Here is a 14,350-nt window from a genome sequence, read left to right as displayed (position 1 = left end):
CAAGTTTAAATCATGTATTTATTTGGCTTTAATAAAAATACACAAAATGCTCATTTCCAGTACTTTGTGGGTTGAGAAAGTTGGTGTTCTGGCTTGTACAATATACAAAAGTCAAATCCATTCCAGTTCAGTCATTGTCTACAAAGGAGTTTCAGCAGTTCTTGCCAGCTGGTTCCACTTCCAGGCCAGAAGCCTTCCTGGTCATTTTGCCCATCCAAGTGCTGCTTTTGTGCCAGTCGTTCATTTCTTCTTTTTCCCTTTGCCTTTTTTGCTCCCCTCTCCTTGCTGTAGGCTTTGGTCACTGCCGCCCATTTTTTGTGTCCTTGTTTTCAGTTTGGGGATTGTTTCTGCTGCATAAAGCATCACAGACTTACCTAAAGGGGGGGAAACACAGTGTGCTGAACAGGTACAACATGCTGCATTTGCATTCCACCATCCTTCCAGAACCCAAGACAGCATGCACACCATTTCCAGCTCTCATCCACACATCCATTAGATAATATCTACCTAACACAAGGAAATTAACCGCCAGAGAAAGTCTAAGAAAAAAACCACATTATTTTCTCACATACTCAGTTCTTAAGTTATATTATGACTAGTAATTACATAAGAATCCTATGTTTTGTTGCAATTTATGTGCACTATCAGTGTTAGCTCTCTAAAGCACGTTAACAGAAAGGCATACACATAAAATATACACAATCAATAAAGAAATAAGCCATGCAATATTCCACAGAATAGTTTTTGTATTGATCATTGTACAAATGTTGTGTCTTGTTCTTTAAATATCTTAATTGTAAGAATTATTAACACCCTCCTACAATTATAGCTTCTTACATTTCTTTACATTGATTCCATTTACTAGTACTCAACCTCTAGCATAACACATAGTAGCAAAAATATTTACACATGTTTGGGGGTTTTAAGATTTAGACTGAGAGGATTTCTTGTGTTATTTTTTAATGAACATTTCCACCTGTACACAGGCGGTCAGCATTTTCAAGGAGATTGACTTTCACAGTACTAAGTGCCAGGATGGAGATGCAAACTAGACTTCCTTTTGTTCTGAAAACACAATTTTGCCCTCTGCTTGCCAAGTGAATTCATGTAATCTGTTCAAAGTGGCATCCCTATTAAGTTACATTTCTATCCTGCCATTTCTCAGGGAAGCATATGTGGATCTATTTTAATTCTCATAACAATCCTGTGAGGTAGCTTAGGTGGAGAGAGACTGACCTAAGGTCACCCAATGAGAAGCACTGGTAAATGGTGATTTGAACTTGGATCTTCTTGGTCTGAATCCAACATCTTAATCATTAAGATGCGCTATTACAATTATGAATATTTTCACCTTGTTCATGCAACTCCCCCCCAAAATGTAACTGAAATATGGCAGGCACTTTTCACAGAGGAACAAAATGGCTTCCAAAATTTCCAATCTTCCATGGTATATGGAGTGTAGCGTTTTTCCTAATAATTTAAACTAAAATTTGCCTACTAAATACAAATAAAATAAAGCTTTTCCCACAAAACTACCCCTATACTCACGCGTTGGAAACTGAGGAAAACAGGGACTGCCATCATCTTGCTTCAGCTGAATCCGCACTCTACCCCTATACTGAGCATCACGGTTCCATTCTCTTGGATACATTTTGTTTTTCTAACATTTAGGTAAAGACAGGATTTTTAAAGCAAACAATAAATTCAAATAACACAAAAATACAAAGTTTTTAATAAGCACCTAAAGAATTTACTAAATATTTTAATAACCCTTTTAGTAACCCATCAGCCTTACTCAACCTTTTGATTGTGGAGGCACACCTGAAATTTGTTCAGGCTTTGAGTCATACCAGAAATATTGGCAGCTTGCCATGTGTCCCTGCCCCACACACCTCAAAGTGACATGTCACCTGGAAGTGACATCACATAAATGGAACCATTGTTTCATTTGAAAGTTTTCTGCAACAGATGAAGCACAATGGACTAGGACATCTGGGATCACCAGCCCATGTGAAACCCACAGATATGTAGCTTTCAATGTAAAGATAGGCTTCTTTGGAGTCACAGAAAGCCCTTCTTCCGGCCACCCAAGGCCCAGAACTTGTCAAGGGCCTTCTGCGGCCAGCACCTAGCAGCGGGCACTGGGCTGCAAAAAGCCCCTTTCCCCACCACCCAAGGACTAGAGGCTCATGGAAACCTGCTCTTCCACACCCTAAATTAAAACAAGGAACAATAAAACTCCCAAAAGACACCCCCACCCCAAGGAAGGATTCATCTTACTCAACTCTAGCATCACCCACAACACCACAAGTCAATTAAGTGGCAAGAGCCACAGCTGGCAAAGGTTCGAATGTTTGAGGGGGTCTCCCCTTCCCACCCCATCACTGGCCACCTTGGGAGAGGGTGGGTTGACATGCCCATATAAAGTTTTTTTTTTTAATCTTTAAAAAATTCAACCTGCTGTGGTACACCTCAGTTGCACCAATGGCACATCAGTGTGCCCTAGCACACTGGTTGAGAATCCCTGCAGTAGGTTAAAAAGCTGTTTGCAATCAAGTATGTACCCACCTCTTGTGGCACAGAGTGGTAAGACAGCAGACATGCAGTCTGAAAGCTCTGCCCATGAGGCTGGGAGTTCAACCCCAACAGCCGGCTCAAGGTTGACTCAGCCTTCCATCCTTCCGAGGTTGGTAAAATGAGTACCTAGCTTGCTGGGGGGTAAAACGGTAATGACTGGGGAAGGCACTGGCAAAGCATCCCATACTGAGTCTGCCATGAAAACACTAGAGGGCGTCACCTTAAGGCTCAGACATGACCCGGTGCTTGCACAGGGGATACCTTTACCTTTTTATGTACCCACCACTGATAACCAAGAAAAGACTGAAGCAGGGATTTTCCACTTTAAATCTCACTCTTAATGACTATGATACAGCACAACACTCCCCCTCCCCCAGTCCTATGGTTGAGTGTTGTTACAGCTATGAAGATACGTTTCAGATATGTACCTCAGTATATGCATGCACTCTTAGGAATGTATATTCTCAGAACAACTTTCTACTTTTAAGTTCCAAAGGTTGTCAAATTACACAAGAAACAGGGGAACGGTTATTACCTCCAAAAGAACATTAAGTCCAATTGCTGCACATACATCTTGGATTTCTGTAGATGTGGGATTTTCAACAGCCTAAATGAATCAGGCATTTTGAATTACTACATATTTGCATTACACAAAGATTTATACATCAGATGAATTTGCACTTTCTGAAAACAGGTGGACTGAAAAGCATTCTGGAAAAGGACAATACACTCTCTTGCCACTACACACATGCACTGTCTCTCTGATAGAGGGCCAAAGAGCCAGCAGAAGAGAAAGTCACCATCTTCATTCTCTGTTCTGAATGCACTGAACCTGGACTGACAAAAGCCATCAGGCACCTCTCCTACCAAGCCACTACGCTTCCAGGCTCACACAGGGTGAAGCCAGATGCTATCACATACTCATGCTCCTCCCCCATTGCTTACACAGCACCTGGGCCATTGCAGCCAAACTAAGTACCGCTGTGCTGCAACTGCTCACCATCCCCATTGAAGAGGCTCAGGGTAGTGACCCACCAATATTTCCCCCAGTAGAGTAAATGCAGTCTGCTCCTGCCTGCCATTGCACTGTCCACACTTAAAGATCTCATATAACTCATACATGATTCAGGGGGAGGGAAGTAACACAGCATTACCAAAACACATTGGCAAAGCACACATTCCTACAATTAAATTCAGATGTTTAAAAAGCCAGAATCTATTCAAATTAATTGACAGTATTAATATGGGTTTTCTGGTATACATGGAAGAGAGAATACAACTTTCTGCAACATTATGAGGTACAACTAAACATTCTGATTGTCCCTATTGACATAAGAGGTGCTTATTTCACTTATTGTAGGATATAGTGATTGCCACTAATTTAGTTGACTTTTGAAAGGACTAGATACATTAAGAACAGTTAAAAGGTATTAGTAGCCATGATAATTAAATGGAACCTCTGTGTTCAGAGGCATTTCAAGGAGTACCAACAGGGAAAGGCCTTAACATCTATGCCAAACAGAATGCTAAACCCTTGTCTGATTCAACAGAACTGCTATTACAGCCCTAAGTTTTTCTTCATGAATCCATTTTGAAAGCTCATAAACATTAATTAACTGTCAGATATACACATTGAGTGTATTCAGAAAAGTGCATAAGTATTTGAAACAATTTTCTACCCCACTAATACAGGATCTAAAAATATACTAGTAGGAATTGGTATTCCGCACCCATGAAACACATATCTTTACAGAAAATGACAAATGGAATTTTTCAGTTCACAAGGCTTTGGAAAATAAGATATTCAACTCCTTCAGCATCTCTTTTCATGTTAATTTTATCTTTCAGTAAAGGCTACTTTGCCTTCCCCAAACCCACAATTACTTTGTCAAGAGGTATTCTTCTTCCTTCTGCTATTGTCTTCTTGTTATTTATGTAGGCTGGGTAGACACAAATGAACCTAAATAAAAAGCAGAGAAAGTTGCAAGCTGTTACATGGCATACATGTCACAATAGTCAGCATTCTCAATTACAAGAGCAGAGCTGAAACGCAATGAACTGAGCTGGCTGAGGCAGGCAGCTACAGCTATCATCATCAAAAATAGATAAAAGAACTTCTCTCGCAAATTACAAGTAAATAGTGATGGGGCTATGGGATTTGTTCCTACAAATATTAACACATACTTTACTTTTTATCACTCAAAATTTCCAATACTATCTTTCCTTAATCCATCAACCCCAAAACCAGTTTTACACAATCCCATACTGCAGGGAAAGAGCAAAAAAAAAAAAAGGCAGATGGGGAGAAGGAAAAAGCACCTAAAAGGTAAGAGAGAGGTGCATGATGGGGAGGCCGTTAATCCGCCATCTGAAAATGCTAAAAGGAATGCGTTGGAGGGTTAATTGAGTTAGGCGGTGTTAAGCATTTTCAAGATGCACCAAAGACTGCATAGGGGTGCTCAAGAGTGGCGGCTCTGCCTCGAGACAATAGAAGTCCGTCGCTCTCCAGGTGTCTCCGGAGCACGGGCTCCTTACACTGCGCGGACCGGAAGGACTACCGGCAGGACTGCTCTGGGCACCGCCAGGGCTTTGGATGCGGGCCAGCTCGCTCCCCAGCCCAGCCTTGCAGGGAGCAGCAGAAAGGCAGGCGCGAGACACGAAGTCCTCCCCGCTCCCGCCCGTGTTACCGAGACTTGTCGGTGGGCAACGAGGGCACAGCCCAGGCCATCGCCTCTGCCGCCAGCGCCTCCAGGAAAGCTGGCCGAGAGACCGGGGAACACAACCGGAAATCCCGCCCGCCCACCGGCAACGTTCCCTTATTCCATTGGCGCCGATAAATGTCGCTCAAGAGGAAAGCGCCTATAGCAAGAGAGTAGCTCTTACCCCGGCCTTCCGGAAGAGCGGACTGCAAAATAACGGTTCAGATATCGCGAGAGGTTAAGAGGCTCAGAAAAGAACTTGGCTTTTGCGTAGGCTGCCATCTTCGTGTGCGCATGCGATGTAGGCGCGCTAAAGGGTGGGCGTGTCTAGGCAGAAGCTGCTTCTCGCAGGTGGGTGAGAAGACGATAATTAGGGAACGAATACAGTCCACAGCTGTCGGGAAATCTCCAGCCACAAGTTACCCAAACAATTTCCCATTTTCAGAGAGAGGTCGATTAGTCGTATACTTTACCTGCAAGGATCCTGATGAGCTGATAAATAGCGGAATTTCAGACACCGCGGGCCATGGAGCCAAAGTTTATTTCCTTTATGTTATTAATGCTTCATTTAATTTATTTACTGCCACTCCCAGCCAGCTGGCTCATGGCGGTTTACATCAATTAAAATCCGGCAACCTCATCCACCACCACTCATCTGGCCTTGTGGCACTCAAAGGACTGCATACGCCTTCTGCTCCCCAGTGGAGGGGATTCAAGGCAGGGACTGACTGATGTTTCCCCACCTGGCCTCAACCAAACGCCTGGTGGAAGAGCTCCATTTTACAGGCTCTGCAGAACTGCAAAAGTTCTCCTGGGAGCTCATTCCACCAGATTGGGGCCAGGACCGAAAAGGCCCTGGTCAGGTGTAGTTCTCTCACACTAGGGACCACCAACCTGTTCTGATTCACAGAGTATCATGCTCCGTGTGGGTCACAGGTAGTCAGATGGTCCCTCAGATACGCTGGACTCTGACCATGAAGGGCCTTAAAGGTTCAAGCCAGAACCTTAAACATGATCTGGAACACAGTTGGCAACCAATGCAGCTGCCGCAGCACTGACTGAATGTTGGTTCTCTGTGGTGTACCTGGGAGAGCCCTTGCAACTGCATTTTGCAGCAGCTACAATTCCTGGGTCAAGGATAAGAGCAGGCCAGCGTAGAGCTAGTTATGGGCTTGGGCTGTGCTTGAGCGCAGCTGCACCTCCCGGAGGCGGCAGAGCTGATCTGGGCTTCTGCCTGGGGGGCCAGCCCAGCTTTCCTGTAACTCACCCTTCCTCAGGTGAGTGAATCCGCAGGAAGGTGGGTGTGGGTGGGTGGGCGTCCAACAGGTAACGCATCTGCTCTGTCCGTGCCTTTCTGTCTGCCTCTCCCACTTGTGCATGCTGCCCCACCCGTGAGTGCACTAACCCTGCTGCTGCCACCGCAGTTGAGGTTGCGGCCTGATGGTGGTTCAAAACCGCTGGTCTGTTGGTTCACATAGTGCATAATATACTGAAAAGTAAGGAACATACATTTATTTATTTTTGTCAATGACCAGTACCAAATATAAAACAGTAAAACACGATGTAAAGGTAAAGGTATCCCCTGTGCAAGCACCGAGTCATGTCTGACCCTTGGGGTGACGCCCTCTAGCGTTTTCATGGCAGACTCAATACGGGGTGGTTTGCCAGTGCCTTCCCCAGTCATCACCGTTTACCCCCCAGCAAGCTGGGTACTCATTTTACCGACCTCGGAAGGATGGAAGGCTGAGTCAACCTTGAGCCGGCTGCTGGGATTGAACTCCCAGCCTCATGGGCAAAGCTTTCAGACGGCTGCCTTACCACTCTGCGCCACAAGAGGCTCTAAAACACGATATAAGATTGATTAAAAGTTCCAAAATACTTTATGTATTCAATAAATCCGTCCTGGTTTTATTGAATATATAGCATACTGGTTTGCAATAGCCTATGGACTGGATATATATTTTAAATTCCTATAGCTGTTTTTTTAAAGTGCACAATAAAAGTAATATAATTTTAACAACAATACAAACTAGGTTTGGGCACTTCGGCGTCCGAAGCAGCCGTTCCCGCCCGAAGCAGCCAGCACCGCGGCGCGAGGGGGGGGAGGTGTGGGCGCTGGCATGCCGATCGGCACACACGCACAGGCGCAGAGCACCCAACCCTAATACAGACATTCAACCTTTGTAAGTCCTTCCCTTTTTGTTTTTTGTGAAACACTGCACCTGAGTTAACATGCATCATTATGATGCACTCGTAGATTCTTTTTGTGCAGTCAGTCAGGATTTCTTAAACATCCATGCTGAAATGTTTCTACTAATTTGTCAGTTAAGTTCACAAACTCATAAAGTGATTTATCCAAATATATGGCATCCATAATCTCTGCATTTCTTCAGTTGTCAAAAGAAATCTCTCTACTTTATTAATGTTACGTCTGGATAGCTCGCTAACATTAAATGGTATGAGCTTGAAAAAGCAGCAGTTGCTAGAGGAAAATACATCCCTACCCCCAAGCCCTTGGTCTCAGTTTACGAATATGCATTTTAAGTACTTCACTTAAACAAAAGGCACTCAGACAAACGCTCTGGAGGCCTTGTGTGCATGATCTTTAGGGAAGGAACTTTGATGCTTCATTTTTCAAGCCATAGGATAGTATGCAGGTGTTTAATATAATTTTCCAAGTAATTCCCTGACTAGCATTAAAGCTGAAGCCTGCTAAATCATACATTTCATAGGTCTTAAAAATTGTTATACCAAGTACAGCTTCACTAAAAAAATTTTAAAAACTGTCTCTAGATCACAAGAGAACAGGAGACTAGGAAGATGAACCTGAAAAATGAGAAAACACATTTCCATGTGCATTTAAGCAGTGCACATTTCTGTCCTGTCTGATAACATTTTAGGCTTAATAAATTGCCAAATAAAAAAACATTAACTGCGGTGGTTGTTTACACAATTTACACAGCCTTATTCCTCCAGCTGAGTATGTTACTGATCATATGTTACTCCCACAGCCGGGAGGTGGAGAGTGAAATCATTAACTGGTTTAGACAAAGAAACCCACTCTAAATATTTCACTTGTCTCAAGACATTTTAACAGTAGCTCTCATGTCTTTGCTCAAGATAATATTTCATCAAGTCAAAAGATTCACTCACTGTAACAGTGGTTCACTGGTGAAACAATAACTTCCTCCCATCAGTACTCATCTCTTGTGTTTTCTCACATTTTTAAATTTCAATGGAAATGTACTAATCCAGCTTGCCTGTAAAAAGCCTTCATTAGCTGCACTGGAAAACACATCCCATTGCAGAGACATGGCATTAGTACTTAGATTCTGGTGTCTACCTACTGTCTGGTCACAGCTTTTTGGATCCCTTTATCTGATTGGAATGACACTGCTTAACTGTAGCCAAGTTTTATTACAATCCTTTATGAATGCCTTTACCAGTTTAATCATAAATATCACTCAAGTATCAAGAAGCTTTCCTCCCAAGGGTTTGGAATGTCTGTTTCACAGGCAAGTGTACCTTAAGGGCATCTTCTGAAATTAAATTCTCTTTTAATTCTTTAAACTGCCTGAAGAACTTCAAGCTATTTGGAATACAGCCAGATGCCTTTAGAACACAAGCATTTTGTGAGGTATGCATTGAACAAATAGGAGGAACAACATAATGCCTCAAAGCCACCTCAGCCTTATTCACATTAAAGGGAAAGGTATCCCCTGTGCAAGCACCGAGTCATGTCTGACCCTTGGGGTGATGCTCTATAGCAGTGGTCCCCAACCTTTTTATCACCCGGGACCACACAACGCCTTTTACTGAGGCCCGGTGGGGGGGGGGGTAGTTTACTCCTCTACTCTCAACCACTGCCCTAGCGCTCTCTGATCACTATGGTAATGTTTAAACATCCCTTCAAAATAAGATACAGGCATGCCACAACAATGAAGTGTGTTGTAAAGGGCTGGGGGGGATGAAGTAAAGGGCCGGGGGGGGAGAGAAGGCGTCCTTCGGGGCCCACCTCCAATTAGTTGAAGGACCACATGTGGTCCGCGGCCCACAGGTTGGGGATCACTACTCTATAGCAGTGGTCCCCAACCCGCGGGCCGCGGCCTGGTGCTGGGCCGCGAAGGCCTTGGCACCGGGCTGCGGCTCCTTCTTCCCTCCCCCCCCGAAGCGAGAAGCTCGCCAGGCCGCAAGCAAATCGGCCGCCAAAGCAGCCGATTAGCTCACGGCCCAGCAAGCTTCTTGTTTCGGGAGGGGAGGGAAGAGAAGCTTGCCGAGCTGCAAGCTAATCGGCCGCTTTAGCGGCCGATTTGTTGGCGGCCCGGAAGGGCCAGGAGGGGGAGCCGCAGCCGCCGGCATGCCGGCGGCGCAAAGCCGCCCTCTCCCCGGACTCCGGAGCAGCGGTCAGCAGCGTGTGAAAGCTTGCGGACAGCTGCTCTATAGCGTTTTCATGGCAGACTCAATACGGGGTGGTTTGCCAGTGCCTCCCCCAGTCATTACCGTTTACCCCCCAGCAAGCAAGCTGGGTACTCATGTTACCGACCTTGGAAGAATGGAAGGCTGAGTCAACCCTGAGCCGGCTGCTGGGATCGAACTCCCAGCCTCATGGGCAGAGAGAGCTTTCAGACTGCATGACTGCTGCCTTACCACTCTGCACCACAAGAGGCTCTATTCACATTACGAAGCGTAATTCACATTACGAAGCTACAAGTATTCAGCCACTGTCTACACAACTCTCTTCAGAACAAGTAAAAGAATGGTATTTGAAGCACCAAGCAGTTAATACATAAGGAAAGCATGCTTTGGTCAAAATTTCCCTGAGCCATCAGACATTAGCCTAAAGTATACACTTGTCCTTGTAGGACTGCTTTGCTGTGTTTACAGAACACATGCAACTATGGATAGTTATGCAACTATCACCTGTGTCATCAGGTGATGAAGCCTAGCAGTGAAACCCGGAAATTGATTTTTTAAATCTCATTTTCCTTCCAAGTTGTTCAGAGTGGATAGCAGTATGCCAACTTCCATTTTATCCTAATACCACCCGCTATTCTGTAAGACTGGTCAGTGAAAGGTGTGTCCACCCAGTGGCTTGTGTAGCAGTGGAGATTTGGATGCATCTCTAGTTTAAAGAAGAAAAGCTGTTTCTTTGTACCCAGCTTTTTATTGCCCAAAGGAATCTCCATATACCACATGCACACAATCAGTCTGATCCAGAGACCAATGAGTGCAGCCATACACTATTGCTCCTGCATAGCCCTCGGACATTCTCGTAGCAGTAGGGGTGCCAGCTGCCTGGGGAAAATAAATGTCCTGTACTTGTGATCACATGGTATTTTATATTACATTCAAATGCACCAGTCCAGCTAGGCTAGAAAAAGGCATCACTGGGAGGAGGTAACATATTCCTTGATGTTGTCAAACTACTATCTGCCAAGTCTTAAGAAATGCTGTTTGGCTTTTACTGCATCCAGTAGCAATGACCCTCGCTCACAAACACATATGCATACAGACTGCATTTTTCTGGGTTGGCAACACCTCTAATGAATGAAGATATACGGTAGATTGTATGAAGTACTTCTGGCATTAAGGAAAAAAGTCTCCCTATGCTGAATAAAATTCCTAGGAGATGAAACTTGGCGGGGGGAGAAACTTTTAGATCTTTGCCACAAAATATTATGTTGATATCGCTAAAGCTTTTAAGCTTGCCCCACTCTGTACTTTCCACCATTCACCTTGCATCAGCAAGGCTTCTCAAGCAGGGGAAAGTACAATTTTTGCTGGTTCCTTGTAGGACGTGTAGATACAGAAGCTTAATAGCATTTCAAACTAAATGTTTTAAATCTTGCAGCTATCAATAAAATAAAATAGGCAGAGTCCAGCACAAATTTGTAAGTGTCATGGACCTATTATTTATTTGATTTGTAGATTGCCCCTCTGTTGCAAGAGTCTCAGGGTAGTTAACAAAATTTAAACGTCAATATATACATGACTTTAAAGATAGTAGGCAATTAAAAACTAGTTTGTTTTAATTGTATAAATGCTCTGACCTTCCCTCTAAAAATAATTGCTGAGTTGAGTTTTGGGTCCGAGAGTTGTGACTCTAGTGATGGTGGGAAGCTGGAGGGGAAAGGAGGCCTGTTTCAATATTGCTGTGCTGCATTGGCCTCGGAGGAAGAGTGCCCTATAGGGCTCTGTGCTTTGCTGGCAGCTCATTCCACCAGGCTGGTGTCAGGGCCGAAAAGGCTCTGGCTCTGATTGCAGTCAAACCTCTTGGGGCCAGGTACCACTAGGAATTTGGAATTAGCTGATCGTAGCGTTCTTTGGGGGACATATTGGGAGAAGCGGTCTCCCAGATATGCAGGGCCCAGACTACCTAAGACCTTGAAGACCAACACCTTGAACCTGAACCAGAATTCAACCTGCAGCCAGTGCAGTTGTTGGAGAGCAGATAGAATGTGGGCTGTCCATGGGGTCCTTGTAAGGATCTGGGCAGCCACATTCTGCACCAGTTGTAGTTTCCAGCTAGACTCACAGAGTGAGTTACAGTAGTCTAACCTGGAGGTGACCTACTGTGGCTAGGTGTTCTGGGGCCAGGTAGTGCACTAGTAGCTTTACTTGGTGCAGGTGGAAATATGCCTTCTGAGCTGTTTTTGTGACCTACACCTCCATAGTGAGGGAGGCTTCGAGGCTCACTCCCAAGTTTTTGACATTATGTGTAGTTCTCAGCTGCATCCTTTCAAGGCAGAGGAGACATGCTTCCTCTTCTGGATCCTTCCTTCCCAGCCAGAGGACCTACGTCTTCAGGGGGTTAAGCTTCAGGTATCTTTGCTGAAGCCATTTTGTCATAGCTCCCAGACACTGGCAAAGGATTTGGATGGAGTAGAAGAGTTGATTTTTATATCCCATTTTTCATTGCCCAAAGGAGTCTCAAATCAGCTTACAAGCGCCTTCCCTTCCTCCCCCCACAACAGATACCCCGTGAGGTAGGTGAGGCGGAGGGAATCCTGATATTACTGCTCGGTCAGAACAGCTTTATCAGGGCTGTGATGAGCCCAAGATCACCCAGCTGGCTGCATGTGAAGTTGCAGGGAATCAAACCTGGCTCACCAGATTAGAAGCTGCCACTCTTAACTACTACACTATGCTGGCTTTTGGCTGGTCGCTCATTAACAGATACAGCAGGGTATCATCAGCATACTGGTGACACCCAAGCCCATATCTCTGGGCCAGCTTTGCTAGAGGGTGCATACAAATGTTTAATAGGGAATTACACCCTGTGGCACCCCACATTGGAGTTGGTAGCAGTGTGACTGTCCATCCCCTAAAGCAACCCTGTCCTCAACCTTGGAGAGAGGAGACAAGCCACTGTATTGCTGACCCACATATCCCGATGTCAATGAGGTAGATCACAATGAACTCATGTTTTGCTGAATTCTGCTGAGATATCTAATAACAGAAACAGCAGTGCCCAGCCTTCAGTGGGAGAGTTACATCTGTTTTAAAACTGCTTAAATTTTGACTAGATTGTGCCAATTTATTTCTAGAACTATTGAACAGTCACTGAGATGAAATGCTCCTAGCCTGGGCTGTTATTGGCATTGTCCATGGTGTTTTACAGGGCAGGTGGTATTGCTCAAGGTCATATGCAAAAAAAGTACCTGTAGATTAATTGGAAAGAACAAAGGTTCAAACTTCTTACTTCAAATGAATTGTTTCAAGCTAGTGGATGATTATGCAGTGTTGGGGTAAGAACTTTGACAAGGCATCTGGTAATTCTCTAAGCCTATACATCGCTTAAGTGACGCTATCAGAAAGATATCTGATTAATTTAAAAACACAGGTGTCAGTAGCTCACTGTAAAATTGTTTACAACATCAGAGGTTAGGAAGTCAATGGTATGCCAAGGCCTGTTTGCTTTAAGCTTTTTTACAGGTAAAGCATGCATGGATTCAAATTGATTTAGAGGGATATCAAACCAAAAAACAAACAACCTGCCCTTTGGAGTTGTGCTTTACATTTCAAAAAAGAACTTGCATAAATATGACTGAGAGCACAATGGCACTAGATTGGCAACAGGCAGGGGTTTTCTCATCCAATCTCACTCAGTTCTTGTCTTCAATGTAGGATCCAGATCATACCAGTTTTTTCCAAGCTGGTCCCATGATTCCCCCTTCACAGGCCTTTTGGTCGACAAAGGGGACCCCTCTCCTCCATACACACACACACTCCCTTTCTTACCAGGATAAAAGCTGGTTGAATCTAATCCAATGTTAAAGACAAATGTTCAGAATTACACAAAAGAAAAATAGGCTGAAAAGTTGACAAGATACCGGAAGTACTAATTATTAACATAATTTTACAGCATGCCCCCTATTAATAGAACTGGACAGAGGTACTACTGCATAAAATGTTAAGAAAAACATTTTATGCAAGACAAACAGGATCCATGGTTCTATTTTCCATGGCACTTGTCCTAAATCTATTTTTCAGATCTCCCACTTAAGGATTCTGACAAACATGAGCAAAGGCTGAAGCAAGAGAAAGAAGTGTTTGCAGCCACTAATGTAAAGACAACTATAGTGGATACCAAACCTTATACTATCTTATAGGATGAATTTAGTGTTTCAGCAATTTTTAAAGAGGAGCAGACACAGTATGTACCTTTTCAGGCCTGTTTTTGCTCCAAAATGCTCAAGATTACTTTTCTAGAAACAGGATACTATAATCAATAGTAAAAGCATATGTTTTTCCCCAGCAAGAGTTGGCACTGCATTTTAGTCCCGGTTGCGTTCATTATTAGATCCTAAGCAGTGAAAATTTGGGTTGTGTACTTCACTGAACCTGCATTTATCTATTTAGCCTAAACAGAGTTGGTCTGGTACAGATAAACTTAAATAAGGTTGATGGGTAAAGGTAGACTTTGGACTGAACGTGTTTTCTTTGAAATAATTAATTTTTTTACAATCCTTTGGGTGCAATTGAGGAATTTAGAAGTCTTTTTTGCAGGGCAAGTCCTTCTCTAGTGCTGGGCATCTAACTGTACATTTTACACATTAAGTTTTGCTAAACAC

At 44.0% G+C, this 14,350-nt stretch overlaps 1 protein-coding gene across 1 annotated transcript; it reads right to left on the bottom strand.

Moving 5' to 3' along the window:
- Positions 1–5,469, bottom strand: SRP19 (signal recognition particle 19). The gene is made up of 5 exons (XM_077347790.1): positions 5,265–5,469; positions 4,462–4,537; positions 3,113–3,184; positions 1,549–1,660; positions 1–374 (listed from the first exon to the last, which is right to left on the bottom strand). The coding sequence occupies exons 1-5, from the start codon at positions 5,303–5,305 to the stop codon at positions 241–243; spliced, it is 435 nt and encodes a 144-aa protein (XP_077203905.1). The 5' UTR covers positions 5,306–5,469; the 3' UTR covers positions 1–240.
- Positions 5,470–14,350: the final 8,881 nt, after the last annotated feature.

This window comes from Paroedura picta, chromosome 7 (assembly GCF_049243985.1).
Source record: "Paroedura picta isolate Pp20150507F chromosome 7, Ppicta_v3.0, whole genome shotgun sequence".
Classification (NCBI taxonomy): domain Eukaryota; kingdom Metazoa; phylum Chordata; class Lepidosauria; order Squamata; family Gekkonidae; genus Paroedura; species Paroedura picta.
Note: the sequence above shows the minus strand (reverse complement) of the source record. Positions and strands in the feature narration are given on the sequence as shown.

What these genes read in the sequence shown, in the direction of transcription:
- SRP19 (XM_077347790.1), bottom strand. Translation starts at nt 5,305, where the DNA reads ATGGCCTGGGCTGTGCCCTCGTTGCCCACCGACAAGTCTCG. An exon ending in TTGCCCACCGACAAGTCTCG is followed by an intron (nt 4,538 to 5,264) that starts GTAACACGGGCG and finishes CTTTTTATTTAG; the next exon opens with GTTCATTTGTGTCTACCCAG. An exon ending in GAAGAATACCTCTTGACAAA is followed by an intron (nt 3,185 to 4,461) that starts GTAATTGTGGGT and finishes TGATTCATTTAG; the next exon opens with GCTGTTGAAAATCCCACATC.